Source organism: Megalops cyprinoides, chromosome 10, assembly GCF_013368585.1.
Source record: "Megalops cyprinoides isolate fMegCyp1 chromosome 10, fMegCyp1.pri, whole genome shotgun sequence".
NCBI classification, from domain to species: domain Eukaryota; kingdom Metazoa; phylum Chordata; class Actinopteri; order Elopiformes; family Megalopidae; genus Megalops; species Megalops cyprinoides.
In genome coordinates, this window is record NC_050592.1 from 12,437,590 (window position 1) to 12,462,053 (window position 24,464).

The 24,464-nt window shown below is 41.3% G+C and overlaps 1 protein-coding gene across 1 annotated transcript; it reads left to right on the plus strand.

The window, feature by feature from the left end:
- Nucleotides 1-6: 6 nt before the first annotated feature.
- myo1eb (myosin IEb) lies at nucleotides 7-22,735 on the plus strand. Its single transcript, XM_036538330.1, has 27 exons — nucleotides 7-467; nucleotides 5,410-5,547; nucleotides 6,180-6,269; nucleotides 7,395-7,489; nucleotides 7,622-7,709; nucleotides 8,331-8,420; nucleotides 9,139-9,270; nucleotides 9,639-9,773; nucleotides 10,312-10,444; nucleotides 11,171-11,367; nucleotides 12,092-12,172; nucleotides 12,476-12,562; nucleotides 12,751-12,837; nucleotides 13,220-13,387; nucleotides 14,158-14,243; nucleotides 14,349-14,430; nucleotides 14,705-14,910; nucleotides 15,647-15,791; nucleotides 16,217-16,331; nucleotides 16,690-16,859; nucleotides 17,143-17,288; nucleotides 17,518-17,664; nucleotides 18,406-18,563; nucleotides 18,833-18,907; nucleotides 19,507-19,708; nucleotides 21,884-22,059; nucleotides 22,399-22,735. The coding sequence occupies exons 1-27, from the start codon at nucleotides 465-467 to the stop codon at nucleotides 22,473-22,475; spliced, it is 3,309 nt and encodes a 1,102-aa protein (XP_036394223.1). The 5' UTR covers nucleotides 7-464; the 3' UTR covers nucleotides 22,476-22,735.
- The last annotated feature ends 1,729 nt before the right edge of the window (nucleotides 22,736-24,464 follow it).

The window sequence follows — 24,464 nt, forward strand, 5'->3', positions numbered from 1 at the left end:
TTTAGGACGTAATACGTTCAAAGATGACTTCGCCAAATCTAACCGTCATCTACATGGTGCAGTTTGCCGTTAGGGGGCGCCAATATCTCACCTGTTTCTCAAAATTTCTCAAAGTTTTCCCAATACCCACAATTCAACTAGCCCTTGGAATTACTGCCCTACCTGCCTGCACTTGCACCCGTACAACAAATCGCTTGTGTCTGTACAGCCGGCCGCTCCCCATAACCACTCTCACAGAGGGAAAATACAAGCGTGGAATTCTCGGCACCGAACAAGGGGACACATGACTGGCAGTTGCTTTATACAAATGATACGGCTGAAAAACTGAACTTTATATTGTATGGATATGCTATGACCAACGAGTTTTGCTTCGGGTTTGCGGGACACTGCGCTTTTTGCACTCTGGAAGGTGAAAACATTTACCTTTTTGTGGACCGTAACAGGAAGTAGTTTGTAAAAACACAATGGTAAGTTCAGATGGTATGCAATGTGTATTTTTGATAAATCGTAACAGTTTATCTTGTTACACTGCAAGTTTATGCAGACAACAGGATGTAAGTGTTACATGTTTTGAGACTTGTCACAAATACTCAGGGGTGTTGATACTAACTTTATCCCGAACTTCAAAGTCTTCAAAGTTGTTCATAACATTAAAATAAATTCCGCTATAAAGTGTGTTATTGCCGTGCTTCTATTGCAAAAAAAGTAATCTTTAAAAATACGTTTTACATTTCCTCCATTTTATTCATGAACAACTTAAACACCTGATAACGTCTAGGGTGGAGCTGAGGTGAGCTGAAGTCTCACCTGTGGCTGAGCAGTTCGCGGAAGCTCTTCGATGCAAGACTTATCAATGTAATGGTGCGGTCTAGTTTCCTCTAAAATATATATATGAAAATGAAGGATTCAACCTCCCCATTGAGCGTACACTACTTTGTTTAAACTACGCTCAATGGGGAGGTTCAGACAGGTGGCATTCATGCACAAACACACATTATGTAGCCACAAACTAATAGTCGATTGAGTGCAAAACAACCTGTTGCTTATTGTTTGTCAAGACTTTTCATCGACATTGGTTGTTGTCCCTTTATTTTCCAAAGGAACCAACGTTCGTTCCTGTAAGATTATCCAAATGTCTTCTACATGCATAAATTCCTCAAGATTTAAACTAGTATCCTTCATAGTCACATTTAAGTACAGAGTGCTGCAGCAGTGCCCTGTAACGACTTAAATGAAAATATGTATTGCAGTCCATGGTCGAGTCGGACTGTCGTGTCAGTCGTGAATAAACTGTTAAGTTCTTTCATTTGGTTCACGCCAAAAAGGGCCAACGTGTCTGGACAGGGCCGAACACCTCAAACAAGCTCCCGGATGAGAAGGGAAGTATGTGGAGAATTTACATTTTCTGATGGAAGAGCGAGAGGGGAAGGTAGAGGGGAAATGGAGCAGAAACTTAAATGGCGAGATGTGACATATTATCTGCAAATTAATTTAACGTTGTTATTCAGTATTAGTTTAGGATATATAGGACATCTCCTCTAAAATCTGGTGAAACAAACTGTTGAGAAATGTTTGAGCCATGCTTGTTGATCGTTGGGCCCAAACAAGATTAGACAAGATTTAAAGTGCTCTTAAACTCTTTATAATAAGATGCATGGTGGACAGGTATAGTTGCAGTCATCATCTCAAAGAAGCTCTTCTGTCTGTGAACATGTTGAAATTCACCTAAGCAGAGAATCAAAGCCATCTGGATTTCGAAAGCTCAAACTGAGCTGAAATGGACTTGTTTCAAAGTGGTACATTACGGCTCAGCATGTGATTCTGTGATGTTGCTTAACCACTTCCTTGTGGTGTAATTATAACGTACACCTCAAAACACAGAAATATGTCAGAAATCAGGCTGAAGAAATACTGGCTACTGTCTGCAATCCTTTTAGCAAGTTTAGTGAATTAATGGTTAAATTAGATTTGGGTTGGAACATGGTCTAAATTTGTTTAATCCTTCATTTTCAATCCCAGTGTTAAATACCTGATGCCACTGGGACTGAAGGTCACTTAATACCTTATTACACCTAGGAAAATGCAATTTAATTTGAAAGAAAACTAGCATGCACAGGTCTTGGATCATGCTATTCTACAAACTGCATGTCTATGCAGGCCAGCTTGGTCATCACACAACATCTGTGTTGATGTTTTGCGGTGTTATCTTTAGTATTAGATTTTTATCAACATTATTTAATTATAAAATAAGTTTTTTTTTGCCATGTTAGAAAAACTTACCAAGTAAAAAAAACTTTCTACACTGATGTTTAGGGCATCGGGTCAATAGAAAAGGCCCTGTCTCAATTGACCCATCCTAAATGTGATTGGTTCTGAGCTCAGAGCTGCTTCTGCAAGACATCAGAGCATTAAGATGGCATAAGTTCTTTTTTGTCCTCTGTTCACTTCAGACAGGTCATTGTTCTCTGTTGGTCAGCAGCTTTGCTTGTAGTCTGCTTTGGCATTAGGGTCGTTCCTCTTTTGGAGCAGTGAAGGCATTTTGACATTTGTCCCTAGAGGCATGTGGCTGAAGCAATGTTATCACTTCCTGTCATTTTTGCAAACAGTATCAGAATGTGCAGGGTAGTGGTAAAAAAAGGCAAAATAATTTTCAAAAAATAAAGGAGCAACCTTTTGCAAAGGAGCAAAGAGCTAAGATTAATCGACTTTAAATTTGCTCATGAAAATGTCAATGATTGTTTATGGAATGTTCACCAAAAAAGAATGCACAGAACATGGTGAGATGGCATGTACCTGCACTCAGGTGCGTGCAATTCATTTCTACTGTATTTTTCTTCAGACAGCATTCTATGCACCATATTTTATGCAAAGCCAAAGCTTCAGTGTGGTCTAGGAGATATTGGGTGCACATGTCCCATATTTTTATTTTTGGTGTCTCTTGATCTACCCTAAATACTTTTTTAACAGGTCCATTTTGGGCAAAGCCCATTATTAGGGTGCCACTTGATAAGATCTGGAGGTATCTGAATGATTATTTTGCCCAAGGATACCGTAGCACTTACCTGAGAGGTGTTTGAACTCCCAACTTCAGGTGCTATTTTCAGTGTCCACCCACAAGGCCAAGTCCGCTGTCTTTACATAAGAAGTGTAAGTGTATGGTCATTACGTGTCCATTTTTTTTTTCTGTGTAGCTAAACATACATAGTAAATACAGGAAGTGCACTGTTAGGCCTTTGCACTGTTATTGTAATTGATAAGGTTGTTGAGTGTTTGTTTATGGCAGTAAAAGGTATTTGCCCTAAGCATTCTTGCCTACTGTAACTTGAGCTGGGCTGACAGTTTTGAGCACTCAGAGATGCAAGGCAGAACTGCTTGGTTTCTGGGTGGGGGAATTCAGTGTGCTTGGATTCAGCCACCGAAAATCTGCCTTTGTCTGGTTTCAACATGGATAGTTTAGCAAAGAGGTTCTTCTTTCCCTGTTATCATTACCATCTTCAGACACAATATGCAGTGGACTGTCCTGTCATTTCTTACCCCTGTGGGGTGTTTGTCTGGGAGCTGTGAATACACTCATACCCTTTCTGATAATACATTTTAGTCATTGCAGGAGCTTGAACAACAGGAAGTTGACAAACCCCCAGAATGTGACTACGACAGCCATACTAAAGTGAGGCCATCACGTCACTCAGAGTTGAGAGCAAGCGCACAGTCCTTTATTTTGAAGTAATGACATGGCATCTTAGATATTTTGGCATTGCAGGAGCTGGTGTTTGGCACAGAAAATATTGAACATATCCTCATCTCCTTTCTCCCTGGAATATACACTGCCCTGAAAGGGGCGGGGATTTATAATACTCCAGAGATTTGGATACTGGAAGGACCAGATTGGAGAGTTTCATTTTGCTTGGTGAAACAGTAACGCTCAAACAGTTGTTGTGCAGACAAACTTAATGTTTCGCTTTCTTCCCTTTTTTCATACCTTTTGGAGGTGTATCAATGGAAAAAAATGACAATGCTACTTTTATTTATAAACACACTTGCTTTGGGCAACTTTGCTAAGTATAACGTGTTACAGTGTCTGTTCCATTTGTACAGCTTGGATTTTACTGGAGCTGTTTAGGTAAAATGCCTTCCTGAAGGGCACAGCAGGCAGTGTCACACCTGGGATTTAAACCCAAAAAGAGTTCAGGGATCTTACAGCTAGACACCTTTTTGCCTCAAGCGAAAGAACTTTTGTTGGTTGAAAGCCTAGGGCATGTAAAGGCTATTCTCCGGAAAGAGTCGTTAATATAATTAAGCATGCATTTGATGGGAACTGTTAGTTTTCCAGAAATTGTCATTGAGTCATGAACCTCAGGGAAAGCATTTAGAAGGACACAGCTATCAAATACATAATCATCTATCAAATACACCAATAATTGTGATACATACACATAAACACATGCCATGTGTGACCAGACACTTTCCCTGTGTTTTATTTTCATATAGAATCCTCATAGATACCTTTTATTCATTGTCTGGTACCAGTCATTCTAGGCTTATATGGTAGGCAGACCATTTGGAGCATACAGGAGAAAGATTATCTGTTGTGAACCTGCACTGTCCTAATCACTGTTGGAGATGAGGTCCACAGTTAGTGTTAGTGAACTATTTTCAAAGGCATGTGCAGCAGTGAATGCCCCTACCACAAATAAATGCATACTCAAATAATGGCCTGCAAGCATCTTATCTATTATTGCTATAAAGCAAAGTCACAGACACACAACATACCCAGTCCTTTTCAGTTCTGTATGTTAAGCATAAATATAATAAGTGAAATGTAAAGAATAAAATATTGAATATCAATAGGAATTTATTGCATCTAAATACCTCAAAATATTGGTTGGCCACTTCTTTTGATAGTAGCTTGTAAAAACCCGTAATAAACCGCTGTCACTGGGCAACTGGTCCAGTTGTCATCTTTACTGCTGAGCAAGAAAATGTCGGTGGTGAAACTCCCACAGTGAATGAGAGTGCTAGTGTGAGCTTGGAGTTTGGCTGTCAAAACTGTTTGCCTTCCTCTATCTGCGGTTTGCCTTGTGTGAGGTAGACTCTGGATCGTGGACCACTTCATTGTTCTTTGAATATTAGAAGTTGTGTGTGTGTGTGTGTGTGTGTGTGTAAATATTTTTATGACATTTGCCAATGTTGCAGCTGTCAATGCTGCATTACTGGTCGTACTGCAGCATATTCTAATTGGTCTGCGCTCTTGTGGATAGACCAAAATGATCTGCTGTTTTTTTTTTTTTTTTTTAACAAATTGCTTTTGACAACTTCTGATTTCTCCCTGGCTCTCGTGTCTTTTTCCTCTCTTCTGTCTTTCACCTTTCCCTCTCTGCCTCGGGCTCTGTGTGTCACTCTGTCTCCTAGGGGAGTAAGGAGCGCTATCACTGGCAGACCCAGAATGTGAAGGTGAGCGGCGTGGACGACATGGTACTGCTGTCCAAGATTAATGAGGACGCCATCACGGACAACCTCAAGAAGAGATACATGGACGATTACATCTTTGTATCCTTTCTTTGTCATGCACAACCACGCTCACATACAGTAGCAGTGATAGGGTGGCTGTCCTGTGAACCACCTGTAGTGACTGTGCAACTATATTTACTAAGTGTAACTTACTGTGTGGTCTCTTTACATCCCTGAGCTGGAACAGACATCCTGTTTTTTGCTCTAGATTAGCCTGTTAAGCAGTGATGATTATTGCATAGAAAATGATGAGAGTCGAAAAGCTTACGATGTAAGAAGTATATGTATACTTTTGACCCACACTGCTAAGTGTGCATGTTAATTCTGTCTATTTGTCATTCTGTACATTATGAATTACAACAATAATGCATTTTAAACACCACATTTGAGCTCAGAAGAGATGACAGTGAGAGTTCTGGTGCTGACTCATGTAGTTTGTTTTTTGAAATCATTTGTAACATGGTTAAGCATGCAACAAGTTTACAGCTGAATGTCCAGTAACCCTGTCCAGCTGCTTAACATACATACCCTGTTACATTTGTGTATGAATATGATTTTACTTTTATGTATGATAGGAATGTCAGTATAAAATAACCCTGTTGATTTCATGATGGATACAGGGGACTAGTACACAAATGGATGACGGTTACTGCTTAACCCTGTCCACTCAGACCTACATTGGCCCTGTGCTGATCTCTGTCAATCCCTTCAAACAGCTGCCATACTTCACAGACCGAGAGGTGGAGTTGTACCAGGGGGCAGTGAGTGGAAATTATGTGTTTTTCTCCATAGGATAACATGCACAATAGAAACTACACAGGTAGCGGAGATATGCGCAACTGGTTACTCCGGTGTAGTCAGTGATTTTTAGGGGATCATCGTCTACTAATGTGTGCATCACGGAAAAACCATGCGGTAATGTAAGGAAACAGTTTTTCTTTAATCTTGTGTGTTTCTTTGATAAGATCTGTACGACTTCATACCGCTGAATGTGTCATCAGTGTCTGTTTGTCTTCTGTTGCATCACGGCTCAAACTTAGTGTGTTTTATAATGTTTAGTATGTAGTGCAAAAATGAAAGGTGCTTACTTCCGCTAGCCACTTATTGACCTCTTGGTATTAATACGGGATACTTGATAGGTCCATACAGGGTTCTGTACTGTAATCTCCAACTCAGTCAGCAGGTGTTTAAGAGAGCCAGAGTGCTTAGAATTGCTTGATGAGTCATTGCTAAACCTGAGCCCTCGGGAGAGTTGATTTGTACTGGGCAGGGCCTCAGCAGGTGCAGACATGCTAGGACTAAGATAAGTTTGTGTGTATGTAAGTGTAGGCGTACACATACCTCTGTAAAGACATTTATTCATTAACCTGTTCAACTGTCTTAGTGTCTACAGAGCATCTGTGCCCACCTGTCCATTTGTGTACAAATAGAACTTTGTATGTTTTTTACATTCAGGCAATATACTTCCTGCTTCTCAATTCCTGTCTTCTTAGTGTGATTTAATTCCTGGAAGCCTCAGCCAATCAGAGTCCCTCTTTCATGCCAAGTAGTCAGTGAATAACCTGAATGTCTGCAGGGTCTCTGGCTTTTCTCACTCCCCTGAACTTCCTTCTGTGCTGCAGTGGGATTTTCTGTCTATTCATTCTGCCTCCTACAGCCTTTATTAATTATGAATTGATTTGACTTTATCTCTGGAATGAGAGAGAAAAAGAGAGAACTAGTTGAAGTTTAGTGCCATCTACTGTAGGTTCTAGCTTTTGCCATGTCTAAGGGACAGAATGTGAAAACAGGTTTATTTGTTGGCATCATTCCATAAAAATTTCACCCTCTCCCATCCTCACTGCTTATGATGATGATGACAATGACGATGACGTACTTGTCCACAGGCCCAGTATGAGAACCCACCACACATTTATGCCCTGGCAGACAACATGTACCGTAACATGATGATCGACCAGGAGAACCAGTGTGTCATAATCAGGTCTGAACCTTAAAGTCAAGCCATGAAAAAAAGAATCATGTCTCTATGTATGCGCAGGCTGAAGAAGAACAGTTGATACTAATATTTCTGGTAACTGTAATGGGTGCAATGACTGCACCTTTACCTTTTCAGCGGGGAGAGTGGAGCTGGGAAGACCGTAGCAGCCAAGTACATCATGAGCTACATCTCCAAAGTATCAGGTGGTGGGCCCAAAGTTCAGGTTAGACCCCCCCTCAGCCTTCTTCAGCCTCTCCCTTTGTCCTTCCTTTTTGTATTCAGTTATGGTCTTCCTCTTTTTCCCAGTGTAACCAATGTGTGTGTTCAAATCAGCTGGATTGAATAAGAAAATTGTTTCCAAAGTATTGCAGCACAGTCAAATACAGAAAAAGGGAGACTGATAGTGTCTAGTAAAGTTCAGTAAACCCTCCCTTAGGGACCTCTTGTTTTGTTCTTCAAGTAACTCTAAGTAAAAGGTAGAATTCCATTTCTATTTGAATAGTACAAGTACCCTTTTTCATTCCCCTCCTTTCCTCACCCACAGTGAGACAGGTCACCCACTGTCCCTCAGGCTGTGGCAGACTGATACATATCTGGGCACAAGGTTTGCAGTCCACTGCTGCCCTCTCTGTAGGAGGGAGATTTTCAGATATTCAGGGAGGAGGATCAGCTGGGGAATTTGGGTTTCATATTTTTGAAAATATGTACTGCCTGAATTTTGTGGTTTGTACAATACAAGAGGAAGTGCAGAACCGTGTCCGAACCTCTCCTGTGTGTCACCATACAGTAAATCTGCTCTTCTGTTACTCTCCTCTCACATTCACTCTCTCTCTTTTATTCACAGCATGTGAAAGAAATCATCCTTCAATCCAATCCTTTGCTGGAGGCCTTTGGGAACGCCAAGACTGTCCGTAACAACAACTCCAGTCGCTTTGTGAGTTACACCTGAGTGAAAAGATGCAGAACTGTGAAAACCCAGTTAACCCAGTTAACTGGTCCATTAATTCAACGGCATAATTTAAAGTAAATCATTTAAAGTCACTCCTAAACCTGAGCCCACAGGAGAGCTTAGCAGGTGTAGACATGCAGGCAGGCAGATGAGCCCTCATCTCCGTATCATGATCCAAAACATTTGTTCTTAAGGTGTATGATGCCCGCCAAGAGATTAAACCCCTTTTAAGCTGACAGTAAAAGTTTGAATATGAATATTCAATAAATGCCATTACTCTCAATTCCAGCTAAAAATTGTAACTTCCCCATTAAAATATAAATGGTTTCATTGGTTCAAGACAGCCGCTTAAACATGTTTTTACGGTCTCAAAAATGACCCTTAAAAGAACTTTCTTGTTAGAGGGAGTGAGAACTTGAGTATGCACTCAGTTCTCACTTGCTGGGACAGAGAAATAAAGAGTGCTGATGGTTTGCAAGTACACATGGAGAAACCAATGGAGGAGCTCTCTACTCTTTAGATGATGGCAGTACATTTTATTTGCATGCCAAATAAGGTATAAAGTAAGAAACAAAATGAAAATAGATTTGCTGGACTTGCTTGAAGTATATGTGTCACTTGTGTTTGTGGGTGATTTAACTGATTGAACCTAGGCCCTAATACCTAAGCCAGTATCTATTGTATGTCTGTCTGTCTGCAACAGGGTAAGTACTTTGAGATTCAGTTCAGCCGTGGAGGTGAGCCCGATGGAGGGAAAATATCCAACTTCCTTCTGGAAAAGTCCAGAGTGGTATCCCAGAACCAAGGAGAGAGGAACTTTCACATCTACTACCAGGCAAGCTATTGTAGTGTGCACTTACCAATACATTCCCATACTCAAGTCAAGAAACTGGCATCCTCTTGCAACAGTGTATCTCATTCAATAATTAATATTTTGTGGCATCAGCAGTGTGAATTAACACAGTATGTCTTCACAGAGATTAAAATTGGCTGCAAACTTTCAGTGTTGGTTGTCAGGGGATGTTTTATGCTTTAGAAAGATGATCCTCTCTAGAAAATGCTTTGTTATAAATCTATTCTATCGACCTGGTGTAGCAGATTTCAGATCTCATCTACTGTACCATCAGTCTTTGTCGTTACGTTGAGCCCCCCCGTGACCTTCACAGGTACCTACCTTACTGATCTATGACACTTGTCCTCCAGCTCCTTGAGGGCGCTACCAAAGAACAGAGAGAGAACCTTGGCGTCACCACCCCCGACTACTACTTCTACCTCAACCAGTCTGGGACCTACACTGTGGAGGACGTCAATGACAAGAAGGAGTTCTCTGACACCATGGTGAGTTGAAGCCTGTCAGCAGCACAATCCCTCAGAGGAATTGGTCTGTTTAGAGTGAGTGAGTTTCTCTGGAGACATGATGTAGCTGAGATGCTGTCTTGTTTAGTGTGTGTCTGGTCCCCTTAGATGGCTATAGGACTGTATTTTATCTAGGATTGTATCTGTACCTGTTGATGACTGTTTTTTGTTGACATGTTGCTAGGTGTGTTGTTCAGAATGTTGCAACAGTTTTGTGGTGAGAGAGTGTGTTGGTCTGTGTGTACTCTTCAGGATGCCATTGCAGTTGTAATTTGTAGTATTTGTGTGTGTGTTGACATGCTACTGTGCATGTACTGTGAGTTTCAAGATCTGTCTTATATATTGACATGCTGTTTTGTGTTTTTGCAGAACTACTTTGTGTTTGTGTATTGCTGTGTGTATTTCCCTGTGGATTTTTCCATTATTGCAATGCGTTATGCATTGTTTTGCAGTACATCAGGATGGCATGGTGTTTTGTGGTATTACTGCATGTTGGCATGTTGTGGCGTGTTGTCCTTAGGATGCCATGTCAGTAGTGGGCCTCACTGCAGATGAGCAGGCCACAGTGCTGCAGATAGTGGCAGGTATTCTTCACCTGGGCAACATCGCATTCAGAGAGGAGGGCAACTACGCCGTCGTGGAGAGTGAGGACTGTGAGTCAAACAAGCTCGAAACATGAAACACTGCCAGTTACATGGGAATGTGATTGACTTCTGCTTTATGTCCTTATACTCTACAGCAAAAAATGAGATCTTAGACAATGGCCTCTTATATCTGTAACATCACTAGTTAAGGTGTGGGCCTTTAACCCGTAGATTGCTCGTTTGGTGTCCAGGGGGTGGCAGTTATAACATTGACATAGGTGCTAAACTCAAACTGCTCCGATAACTGTCCAGCTGTATAAATGAGTTATATTGTCATTTAGCAGACGCTCTTATCCAGAGCGACTTACACAGCTTACAGTTTTATCCATTTATGCAGCTAGATATTTACTGAGGCAGTTCTAGGTTAAGTACCTTGCCCGAGGGTACAGCAGCATTGCCCCAGCAGGGAACTGAACCAGCAACCTTTTGGTTATGAGTCCTGCTCCTTACCACTATGCTACACTGCCGCCCTACTGCCACATATGTAGCAAGCGCAAATTACATGCATATTACAATGCATTAAGGCATCTAGTTTTGAACACATTTACGCAGCTTGGTGGCAAAACTGAATTTCACACTTACACAACAAGAATAATCTGTTATGACAGTTTTGTCTCAGTTATATTTGTGTACCATGACATGACATCAATTAGTTTTATTTCTTTGGACTGTGTATGCAACTCTCTCTCTCTGATTCTCTGTTTCTCTGTCACGCACCCCCTCTACCCCCCTCAGTCCTGGCATTCCCAGCTTACCTCCTGGGCATCTCCCAGAACGGGCTGAAGGAGAAACTTACCAGCCGCATCATGGACAGCAAGTGGGGGGGGAAGTCTGAGAGCATCTCCGTCACTCTCAACACAGAGCAGGCCTCGTTCTCCCGGGACGCCCTCTCCAAAGCCCTCTACTCCCGCCTCTTCGACTACCTTGTGGATGTGAGTTCGACAATGACTATTTTACTACAGCTTTTTCATTGTCTAACATATCTTTGCTTCATCATCTCAGCTGTGATACAGAAAAATTGAGTGCTTGTGTTGCAAGTGTTCCAGCTTAGCTCTTAGTGTTAGAGCATGATAGGGGTAAATGTCCCCACATATACCAGCTGCGTCCTTTCTATAAAAATTTGTAAAAGTGTTGTCTGGTAGGCCTTGGCCAGTTGTTTTACCTGATGTGCTTAATATTACATTGCAGTTAGTTTTGCTACTTCAGTTGCACTTATATTATTGTGGATGTGACTACAGGCTCAACTCATTTCACTGTCCAAATGAAAATATATCGGTACAGTGATGAATATCCATGCATACAGAATTTACATACTCTACTTAAATTGGTGTGCACTTACTGCGCCGTACTATGGAAGTTGTTCAACTGCAGCTGCTTTTGTGTTGCACTCAAGTTGAAGCATGTTTCACAATCGCACGTCAAATGTAGAATGCTCAGGATTTATGCGTGTAGGGTCCTGCTTCATGTATAATTTGTCTCCCTTCGTAGCTGCTGATGCTATTTGGTAGAGGAAACTGCAAGTCAAATATAAGGAATGAGTGGATGTTTTGACACACTGAATGTAAGCCTACAGGCAACTGCTCATGTGCAAGGAATCCAGTTGAATTATTTTGGCTAAATTGAACAGCTGTCATTCTGTATCACACCACCTTTTAGGCCATTAACAAAGCCATGCAGAAAGACCATGAAGAGTTTAATATTGGAGTGTTGGACATCTATGGCTTTGAGATCTTCCAGGTAGGTGATTCTGTGCTCTATAGTACATCATACAATTAGTAGTGGTTTGTTCCATTTCATTTAGGGGGAGTTTATCCACTTTGTTAAGATGTGAACTAGAACTGTGTAAAAAAAATACCCAACCATTAACTATACTAACTACTGACTTCAAACCTGTTAAGGTTTATAACTTGTCTTGGGTTAATGTATGGGTGAAAGACGGTTTTGTCTACTCACAAAACATTACAAAGTGAAACAGTAATCCACATTGATTTGAGTTTCCAGTACCTTTGAAGTCCTTTTGTTCTCTCTTTTCCCTAATAGAAAAATGGTTTTGAGCAGTTCTGCATCAACTTTGTGAATGAGAAACTACAGCAGATTTTCATTGAGCTGACGCTGAAGGCAGAGCAGGTAAATGGGCACAGTAAGCAGCAGATGGGTGGGGCACTTTGGCAATCTGTGGGGCAGTGAAGACCCTTGCTGGAGTCTCCTGGCATTCACACCCAGTGATTCTCTTAAAGATTGATGTTGGCTGTCAACAGACTGTACAGAGCTTCCTCTCTGCTGTATCTACTCTCTACTTTCTCTCTGTATTACAGGAGGAGTATGTTCAGGAAGGGATCAAATGGACACCTATTGAGTATTTCAACAACAAAGTAGTGTGTGACCTCATTGAGTCTAAATTGGTGAGTAGTGACCCTTGTACTCCAGGAAATCCATGTTGGATTTACTGACTTCAGCCTTTTTTGCATTGACAAAAAAAAAAAAACAGAAAGAGAATGCATAACTCTGTGTGAATGATTCACTAATGTCACATTTAACTATGACCCCTCAGAACGGCAGTCTGTGAAATGATTCTGTATGTTGAAAATGAATGGTTATGTGTAATGCCTCATGGTAAAATGGCATTATGGGCCAGGACTGTGTGGTGGAGGAGTATCAATCTTGAGTAACACTGAGTGACACTCAGGTTTCATTACAGTTGCATGAATTGTGTATGTGATTGTATAACTGTGCAGCTATTACAACAAATCACACCTGATATTGATTTTTTTTTTTTAAACCCAGAATCCACCAGGAATCATGAGCATCCTGGATGACGTGTGTGCCACCATGCATGCCAAGGGCGAGGGTGCAGACCAGACGCTGATCCAGAAACTGCAGATGCAGATTGGCACCCATGAACACTTCAACAGCTGGAACAAGGGCTTTGTGGTGCACCACTATGCTGGAAAGGCAGGGGACGCTCCTTTTACTCCCCTATACAAAGGGCCTGAGTGTCTATTCAGTACATCATTGGTGGTCATCCATGTTCTGCTCATCACAAGCTTTGAAATACTTGTTTTGAATGATTCTGCTTTGAGACAAAGACAGATAGCTTTGTCATCCTAATGAACCATGACCTTAATGTTGTTAATGTTGTGCTGGCTGAATGCTTTTAGAGTAGAATTTTGTACCAATATGTGTAAATGTTAATTAAGTTAGACATTTGGAATGTCTTTCTTCTTTAAATGTAAAACTACATGCTAGACTGAATCATGAGACTGAATCCTGCTTTTTGACATTATAGTGACGCTTGTTGAATTTTAGACACGAGAGCTCGATGGATATATTTTTCTTCATTTTGGGTTGCAGCACTGGAATGACACGTTAGGGAAACACCACAGCAAAACAAGGGATATGTTTCATGTTATGTATATATGAATGCCACAAGGGTGGCCTCATAATATCCACTCAGCTTGTGGGTGTGTTTTTAGCCAAAGTTTGATTTGAGTTAGACATGCAATTGATGTTCATTACAAGGGAAAATGAGGTTAGAATGTGGCATTATGGGGTAGTAGTATGAGATCCCCTGGGGCCACTTCTAGCCACATAGTTAATTGTCGTCCTCAAAATCAGAAAACCAGTGGTACTATATTTTGCTTAGTGAGGTTTATGGATGCATTATCCAGTCAAGCAGTAAAATAAGATGCCCCTCTCTCTCTTTCTCTTTCTCCACCCCCCAGGTGTCATATGACGTGACTGGCTTCTGTGAGAGGAACAGAGACGTACTCTTTAATGACATCATAGAGCTAATGCAGAGCAGTGAATTGTGAGTGCGAACAGTCAAGGGCTGAATTTAACAGTGTGGATGAATGTCTGCTTTTCTTTGTAACATTTTGCCCATTGAGTTACTTGTCTCTGTCTTTGTGCTCAGCAATTTTATCAAAGACCTTTTCCCAGAAAATCTGGAGGCTGAGAAAAGGGGTCGCCCCACCACTGCAAGCAGCAAAATCAAGGTAAGAGCACAGATGATTGAAGCTCCTCTGTGAAAAGCTGACAACAGTATGATGCCATCATGCTCTATGGGAGACTGCTATAACAAGCAGATCACCATAGGCTGAGTGTGCATGACAGGGATGGTGACAGTGGGAATGTTTGTGCTGGCTTGTTTTCCCGTGGGGGAAAGGACAGTCTTCAGAATCATGCTTTTCATTAATGCCATGCCGTTGTCATTATCATTACAATCATCATCCTCATTGACGTCGCCACTGTGGGCGTTCTACCCTGCAGAAACAGGCCAACAACCTGGTCCAGACGCTTATGAAATGCACCCCTCATTATATCCGCTGCATCAAGCCCAATGAGACCAAGAAGCCCCGTGACTGGGAGGAGAGCCGTGTCAAGCACCAGGTGGAGTACCTGGGCCTGCGAGAGAACATCCGGGTCCGCCGCGCTGGTTATGCCTTCCGCCGAGTCTTCAGCAAGTTCCTGCATAGGTACTCCAAACAAGACTAGAATGTTAGATTGCCGTGGCCAATGAGGGGAGCAACATAAGGTTTAACCTCTAACCCACACTATCCAAATACAAGTTCCTTTTCAAGAAGACCATATTCAGAATATCTATATTGCTCTTGTTGCATTTATTTGTCATGATGCAATGGCTGACTCATCTTTTGCAGATTCAAATAATACATTCAAATTAGTAGGTACAGCACAGGGAGCCATAGTAGTGGCACAGTACAGTGTCCTCATTGTGATATGGGAGGAGAAGCACTGTTCCATGGCTTTGTCTCTTCATGGTGTAGATCCTTCACCTGTCCTGGAAAAAAAATCAGGGTGGGGACTACTGCACTGTGACCATTTGAATAAAGTAGCCATGGAAACATCAAATTACCTCCACTGGTTTAATTTCTTCATGTTGTGTGATTGGAAAGTGGTGCCTTTTGGAACCCAATGCACTATCTGTTGTTGGCTTTTCTGAAAACACCAGTCAGATCATTGTGAGGTACTGGGATCTAATGTTGACTTTGTACTGCATGAGAGAAGATCAAAGGATTTGGTACAGCTTGTCCTTGTGAGTGATACAAGAGCCCAGAATGTAATAAGCTTAACCTGGAGATCAACATTAAATGAAAGGGGAGAATATGGATTATTTCTTTCTTTTGGAATGCAGCCAGTAACCAGTGTGTGTAATTGAGACCCATCATTTTTGCATATTGTGGTTGTGTGTAGGTACGCCATCTTGACAAAGGAGACCTGGCCACAGTGGCGTGGGGATGAGAGGCAGGGGGTGCTGCACCTGCTGCGCTCTGTCAACATGGACCAAGATCAGTACCAGCTGGGCAAGTGCAAGATCTTCATCAAGGCCCCAGAGTCTGTGAGTCCTGTTCCTTCCCTTCCTCTTCTTCCCTTCCTCTCATTATTTTGCCAGGGCCAGGGCTGTAGTCCTGGCTGTAGTGGCATCATGGAAGCTATTTGATAGTGTGTGTATCATATGCAGGGATGTGTGCACAGGTTCCATTTTAATTTGTGGAGTGGATGGACCATTCTGTTATTCTACTGTTTAATACATTCAGAATGGAATCACACTGAATTGGTCTGTTTGAACTGTCATATCTTAGTATCATGCTATTGCAAACACTCCTACTTAAACACCTAGAATGTCTTAGGCTAAGATCATTTCCAGTTGAGGAGTAATGGGTGCTAACTTTAATTTAAAACTTCTCGTCCTCTGACATAAACATATTTCCCTAGCCTGCTTACAAATGTGCAGTCTCAATATGTCTCAATATGCTTTCACAGTTGTTTCTTCTGGAGGAGATGAGAGAGAGGAAGTTCAATGGCTATGCCCGAGTCATTCAGAAGGCCTGGCGCAAGCACATTGCTGTCCGAAAGTATGTCCGCATGAGGGAGGAAGGTAAATTATCAATTTGTGAAAGAATTGTTCCTATTTAATAAAAGCTTTCAGGTCCTTGCCTCTTTTGCTTATATGGTCCTTGCTGGAATTTTGTCTTAAGGGGAGGGGGGGGGGGGGGGGGGGTTGGAATCCATTCAAAGAATGTAAATGAAAATTTAATGACAGGGTGACTGTTACCCAGGTGAGAGGTAAAATGGTCTGTTACTGTTATTATTCTTTTAAAAATAGTGTAATAATTGCTGTGTTCCCAGTGTATTTTACAGTAGTATACCTACAGTGAGTGGCCCTGCTGGTACCCATGGGTGGGAGAATAGTTTTTTAGTCCAGGGCCTCATTATGGTGGTCTCTTATCCTGCAGCCTCAGATATCCTGCTGAACAAGAAAGAGCGGAGAAAGAACAGTATCAACCGCAACTTCGTGGGCGACTACATTGGCACCGACAACCACCCGGAGATCCGGCAATTTGTGGGTCGAAGGGAGAGGATTGACTTTGCTGATGTGGTGGTCAAATATGACCGCAGGTTCAAGGTGAGGGACTGGCAGCATATTCCATACTAGCAGGTTGCTTCAGCAGCTACTTGTGTACTGATTTTAGGAGTAGTATTTATTTATATGTTTCATTACATATTTATTTTGACTTCTCACACGTGCAATCATATACATACATGGTGATGATATTTGAATCAGGGAAACTGCTGAAGAGCTGTAGGAAGGTACATAGAGCCTCCATGGTGCATATGAGTAGTATTTCTGTGTTGATGTAGTTTGGGACATGTATGTGACCTCTTGTCTACTTTCCCCTCAACTACAGTCAGTGAAGCGTGACCTTATACTTACTCCCAAGTTCCTGTATCTGATTGGGCGTGAAAAGGTTAAGCAGGGCCCAGACAAGGGTCAGATCCAGGAGGTTCTGAAGAGGCAGATTCAGCTGGAGAAGGTCCAGTCTGTCTCTCTGAGGTACTGTGCAGTAGCAGTGCCCACTGTGATGGTATATTGAAATTGAATGTCTAATGAACAGTGTTACATGAGTACTGTCACAAATGTTTTATCTGAGCTGATACATTTATTTCATTGTCCATCAAAAGCTGGATGTCACAGATATATTTTGTGTTGCTTTAAAAGTGATGTACTAAACTATTAAGAGATTTTGTTTGGGTCATTTGTAGAATTTTTCCTCTCTCTCCAGCACTCTCCAGGATGATTTCTTCATCATACACGAGGAGCATTATGACAGTGTGCTGCAGTGCATTTTCAAAACTGAGTTTCTCAGCCTGCTATACAAGCGTTACGAAGAGAAAACTCAGAAGAAGCTGCCACTCAAGTTCAACAACCTGTGAGGAAAAGCACCCTCTCCGTCTGTCTCCCTCTGTCTGTCTTTCTTGTGTCCTGTAGTATTGCATTCTGTTATTGATGCCCGGCAGTGAAACTTCTTGTCTTTGTCTCCTTCGCCTTGTTGTCCAGCTCTAAGTAAAAGCCTCATCATGCTTTCTTTCTCCCACCTCTGTCTCTTACATCCAGCCTCTCTGTTTAAGCCTTCATAACTAAGTAACTGTGGTGCACAAGTATCCCCATTCCAGCTGTTTCTATTTTCTGTACACACTGCCATTTTTGGGCACACTGTCTGACATGTTTTGCAAGGATGAGAGACAATGGATGCATATATCTGCTTCCTCCGTATTTATTACAGATCATTGATATAACAACATGCTGTTCTTGTTCTGTGAAGAGGCATGTGAGAGAGACAGGAAACTTTACTTACCAGTACAATCCCATTTTAGTTGATGGTGACATTTTGATCTTCTTTAACACGGTATTCATAAGCTACTTCAGCAGCGATGGAAAAAGCAAAGTATAAAAGCAAAGTGTTAAAGGAAAGTTTTCTTTTTTCATTATTCTAATGTAGTATTCATTCATAGTCATTCATAGTCTGAATTCTGTTATTTCCCACTTTAACACATTTAGACAACTTGTCACACTGCAGACAAATACCTGATGACATCAGTGATAATGACATCACTGCCGGCTTTGAGTAGAGAGAACCTTTCTGAATCCTTGTGTGCTCTCTCACCCCCAGGCTGGAGTTCAAGGTGAAGAAGGGGGGCTGGGGTCCTTTTGGGGCAGCTGGCTCTAGGCAAATCCAGTTCCAGGCTGGCCAAGGGGATGAGGTGCTTCTGAAACCCAGTGGCAAAGTCCTGATAGTCAGCATTGGACCAGGACTCCCAAAGAACTCCAGTGAGTTTCAGGTTCTCTTACACCAACTCCTCACCCTTAGCGTTATGCATTGCAGCCAGAATTCCCTCATGTTCACAGGAAATGAACATTATGGTTGGAGATTTTGGTGTCACATATCTGTAACCAACATTTGAAGCATGCCCTTTGACATGCCTATTGAGGCAGCTGTATGGATGTTTTGTTGAACAGTTGTCCTTTAAATGTGTGACTGCTGTACCTGCTTACCCGTAATGCATTCTCTATCAACTCACCCATGCTGTAATCTGCAGGACCTACCCGCCGTGACAACCGAAAGAGCAAGTACTTTGGGAACCAGACACCCAACTCAGGATACCATTCTCAAGGTAAGAAGACGCATCACACAGGAGAGTTCCATATGATCATGCAATTCAACATGATCCAGAAAAGTCAGAATGAAATAGAAAATTCATATAAGGCTCAGTTTGCCTTGTTCTGTGAGGCCTGGACCTCCTCAAAGAGAAGACACTGGACAGGCAGGAACATGCATCTCACTGGGGCCTTTGAAAGCCCAAAGCCAGCAGTTGTAACTCTGAAGAGCAAGGATAGGGGTATAACTCAAGTACTGGGTGCAGTGAGCTCATTATGTGTGACATGAAAATGAAACACCTTCTGCTCCTTTGCAGCTCTATGGTAAATACTAGTGGTGAGGTGTTCTGTGGAGAAGAATCCATTGTGATAGTATTTCATGCAAAAATAATGCAGAAATTATTAAATAATGTGGTAACTGAGTGCAAACACATAATATGAACCAAAGCGCTTTCAGAGAGATGCTTCAAAATGAGAATGATTAATTTATGAGCATACTCACTCAAAGGTTCTTTACAATTGAGATTGAATAAGTATACAAACTTTAGTGCTTCTGGTCTTAACCTGACTCCCTCCCCCCGTACCCCCTCCCCCAAACACACACACATATTTTCAGGAAATCCCAGGGGTGGTGGCCGAGGAGGAGGTGACCGTCAGCGCGGGAGTCAGCCCTCATCCAGGGCATCCCTGCTCCGTCAGCAGAGCAGCATGGAGCAGCCCAGCCTTCCCCGGCACCATGGGCCTCGGCCAGTTCAGAACCGGAACCAGCCCCAGATGGATATGGGCTTCATGAATGTGCCTGATCAGGGCGTCGCTGGGTGAGTCTGTGAGCTGGGCTCCATGAATGGGTCTTGCGGATGGATAAGGTGTGAGGAGGTAAGGAATGTGTTGTTGAAATCTGAAGGGAAGAAAAATATGAAGGAGCTGGATCATAGACAGACAGTGTGGGAGAAGGGCAGTAGCGTTGTTAATCCCACAGAAGACAGTGCTGAGGCTTAACGGCTTTGGTGGGACTACGGCCGCTGTACTAACCCTTTAACTGGGTTGTGGGCAGGGGCGTAACTGCACCACTCCATCCTATATTACACGTTTCTAACCACAACAATAAAATGGTGCATGGATCAGATGAAGTTTGAGGTTTTAAAGCGGGGCCTGTTTGTATATTGGACGCTCACTTATGCGTATGCACAAAAGCACCTTGTCATGTGACTGGACATTTTGCCCGGGGCTTGTTCATGTCTGATTAGCTCCTGTCAGTTTTGAGGTCAAGGATGAATAAATGGTATTGCTACCTTTGAGACCATGAAGAAGCCTGTAGGAACCAAGTGTGAAAAATGCTGCAATGCGATCTTTTTTCCAGCAGTTCAAAGACTGTGAGTGAAGGATAGGGAGAGAAGGGAGGAAAGACATTGATAGTATAGAGAGAATAGTGTGGAATTTAGCAAAAGGAAGAGGAGGAAGAAGCAAATAGATAGGGTAGAGTGAGTGTGAGAAGAGTAAAGTGTGATGGGAATGAGGACAGAGGAATGGCTGATGTTACAGATTCACATTAAAAAAGGGTACAGTAAAAAAGACATAAGCATTATCTGTTCTATCAATTCCCTCCACTGCATGGGACTGTTAGGCAGACAGAGTGAATGTCACTGTTTTCCAGTCTTCCATTTATAGTGTTTGCAACATTTGTTTCCATGGCAAACAGATCTTCCCATTGACAACTCATAATTTCTTGGAAATGACCAAACTTGAAAATAACTGCGAAAAGACTATTAAATGATTTCATGGTATGCCACAGATATACTTGGGTTTTTCTTACGAATTCTGCAAGGGAAGTCTTAAAATGTAATCCACAGGATCAACATATCCGAAGTAGCAATGCAAATGACAGCTTTGTGGTAGTAAACAGAGATTATGAATGGGCTCTGCAGTGTGCTGTCATACACTAACTTCTTTCCAGTCAGACTGGCTGTGTGTTTCTTTCTTGCTCTGATAAGTTTCATCCTCACTGGCTTTGATTATGCTTTACAATTCCAGACTTCCATTGTTGTCCATTCCACAGAGAATCAATTCGGAAAGAGCAGAAAGATGGATAGAAACAGTACAGCAAATTATTTGAGGTTTTGAAAACCTAAGTCTAACTGAAATCTACTTTTTTCATGCAAGGAAAAATTATGCTTGCACTCACTTGTTCAGATATCTAATAAATAACCATCGTGCACACCTTCTGTTCACTTGTGCAAAAAAAAATAGCAGCTGTAAATAATGGTTAGTGAAGTATTCATTTAATCCATTTCAATAATATAGTTTCAACAATGTTAGTGAGTTTTCAGTTTCTCAGTAACAGGTTAAAGTTGAACTCACAACATCAAACCTAGTTCTCTTAAAACATGTCATCCCATCTAGTCATTGCAAATAATAGCCATAGTTCATTTTTATCAGCAGCACGAAAATAAAAATAGTGTTGTATTGCATGCTTACCAGAGGAATGAAAATATGGAAGAGAACAGAAATGTAGCTTTTTTGCTTGGTTAAGCATTTAAATTTCCCTATCTAGAAACTTCTGTTCCTGTTAACTTGCCAGTGCCATTACTCACCACAGAACAATCATATGATTAGCATAGAGGTAGCTAACTTTGACTTTTTTTTGCTATATTACCTTTATTCTCCCCCTGTTTACCAAACACATGTGCACTCCCTGTTCAAGTAACCCTGTTCTAAAAGTGATGCTGCTGAACAACTAACTAGTGGCATGACCAGTCTCACAAATCAAAATTGTCATTTGATGCCAATTAATTAAATACAGTCAGATGCATGATTTCACACACACTGGATAGTAAGCAACTTTGTGTTGAAAGTTTGAAAGCAGTATCAGTTGTTATTGTTTGCATCAGAGTTAGATTGTAATCCACTGGATTTCTTTCTGTTTTTTTTCCCCTCACTGCTCCTCCCTCTCTCCTCACTGTTCTGCTTCCCTGACCCTTTTCTCTGTTTCATAGGCTCCACCGCAGGCGCTCCAAAGAATACAAGCCCCCCCCAGGAGCAGGCCGACCAAAGCCTGCCCCCAAACCGAAACCTCGCTCCCCTCAGTGCCGAGCGCTGTATGCTTATGATGCTCAGGACACCGATGAGCTTAGCTTCAACGCAGACGACATCATCGATATACTGACTGAAGGTAGCCAATTCAACAGTGACAATGGATATGAGAAAATTTTAGTCTGGCAGAAAAGCAAGCTATATTTGTAGAACTTTGTGAGATCTCACAGTGGTTGCAAAGTGAGAATGTGTTTGTGAACTTCGGTTGTAAATGAACCCATCTGATCTCAAGGGATGTCATTGGTCTGACAGGGCAAAGGCAGTAATATACAGGTATTCCATGATACCTACTAAATTGTTGCTGTACACAGCCAATACTAACACCCCAGTGTTGCAGATATGTGTGTCCTGTGCATGCAGTTACAATATTTATAATGTACTTCATCAACATTTTGATTTATCTGTGTGTCCCTTCCAGATGCGTCTGGCTGGTGGTATGGCCGTCTAAGGGGGAGAGAAGGCATGTTTCCTGGGAACTATGTGGAAAAGATGTAGACCTGACACACCACTGCCAGAGTTCTGAGAGAAATGGAGTCTAAAAACATTCTGCTGTCCTACAGTGACGACTTCAGCAATGAGCACAGCATTAGACAGTACTCATCCCATACTCCTCCCAATGACTTTGACATGTATTAATATTGTTATAGTATAATATAGGTTGAACAAGTACAGCTGCTTCTACACATGTGTAAAGTAGTTAGATTGATTGCCAGTTTTACATGACAATTTGAGGGAAACAAACTACAGAAAGATTTCTGATAGAGACTGATGAGCAGAAAAGTGAAGAATTGCAGGGATTTTAAGAGGATTTTTTTTCTCCAACGATTTTTTAAAAAGTATTTTAAATAGCTATATGAATTTTCAATCTTTTATATAATTCTTGCTGTATCAAATGAACAAAGAAAGAAATGTATTATTTACCTGTAGATAGGCCACCTTTCAGGTATTAGAGAAAAAGGATGCTTTTTCAGATCAAGAAGCTGCTCCCCGAAGCCTGAAACATAGCTGACAGCTAAATCAATTTTAAAAACACTTAACACCATTCAGATTCCTATGTTTAAGTTAGCGTCCCAGGGCAACCTGTTCTATAGTACTCATTCTTGGCATTGAGACTGTATAATTTCCCCCTAGCTCCACCATCACACATGAGACAAGATATAAGCCTAGCTCATATGAATATTGGTAGGGAATCTTAATCAAATCTCTCTCTCTCTGCCTTGACATGCATATCTCCTAAACTAAGGACTTTGCAGCATTCATTTTGAAAACCAAAGAGGTATAAGGCAGATATAGTTATGAATACATGAACATATTACTGTATGTTGTGCAGTAAAAAATATCAGGAAGAGATGGTTATTAAAACACAGACCAGCCCTTAATCATGAACTTGTTTCATAGGACTGACTTTACTAGTTCTAGGATGACAAACCCCTTTTAGTAACTAATAAAATATAGGCTCAACACATCCCAGGTAAAGCAGATTACACTCACCTGTAGAATTTTATATAATATACAGTATTTATACAAATGGACCACGCTAGGAGATCTGCAAACTGACTATCCTGCAAAGTTTCAAGATTGATAAAGTCTACAGCTAATTCAAAATCCAGGTTCTACAGATGCCTGTAACATTTTACCATGGTTTAATATTGTGATCAAAGTAAACATGAAATAAAGACTTTTACAACAATATTCTTTCCTTTCTTATTTACTGAGATTAAATGAACAGTAATTACCAATTCAATAATTAATGGGGTGAGGTACCAAAGCTATATTGACTGGGTAATCTAGCTATATAAATTGACTGCATGTTTGGTTAACAGCATTCATGGTGTAATATAAATTCAAGATTTGTATTAGGGCCTTACTTCTGGTGTAGTCTACAAGATCTACATAAAATACACAACATACTAGTTTCTAATTAGTCATATGTGCTGTTCCAAACTGAAGATTGAATTGCTTAGACTAACACTGGTTTGGCAGATATGGCTGGATAAGCGTTAGCTTGATGGAGTGTGTAACCCTCATTGCAAAGAAGTGCTATTTAGAATGCTATTGTAAGATAGTAATCTCATCCCAGGAACATGAGCAATAGCAGGGGTTATTTAGTGTTAATTCAGTGTTCCAGCAGTGCATTTCATACCAAATTCACTACTGCACTTTAATTTAGTGGCAGAATATAGATCAACACAGGCTCTGAAGGACATACTTGGCAAAAGAAAATGGCCTACCAAGGCTGTGGGTGATTATCAAGTGAAAGTAGTCACTTCTACCTGTTTCACCTTGTAACCAGGCTTTAATGCACCATTATGGACTTGTGAATTTATCTTTGCAGAACATCATAACAATGGAGCATCTCTGAAACTGTAAAATGAAATGTTTCTCAAAATGTATTTTCCAACATCGGCAGTGTTTTTGTAAATTAATAATTCAATATGAGTACATGTTTTCAAGAGAACTAGGGGAATAGCATTTCTGAATAAT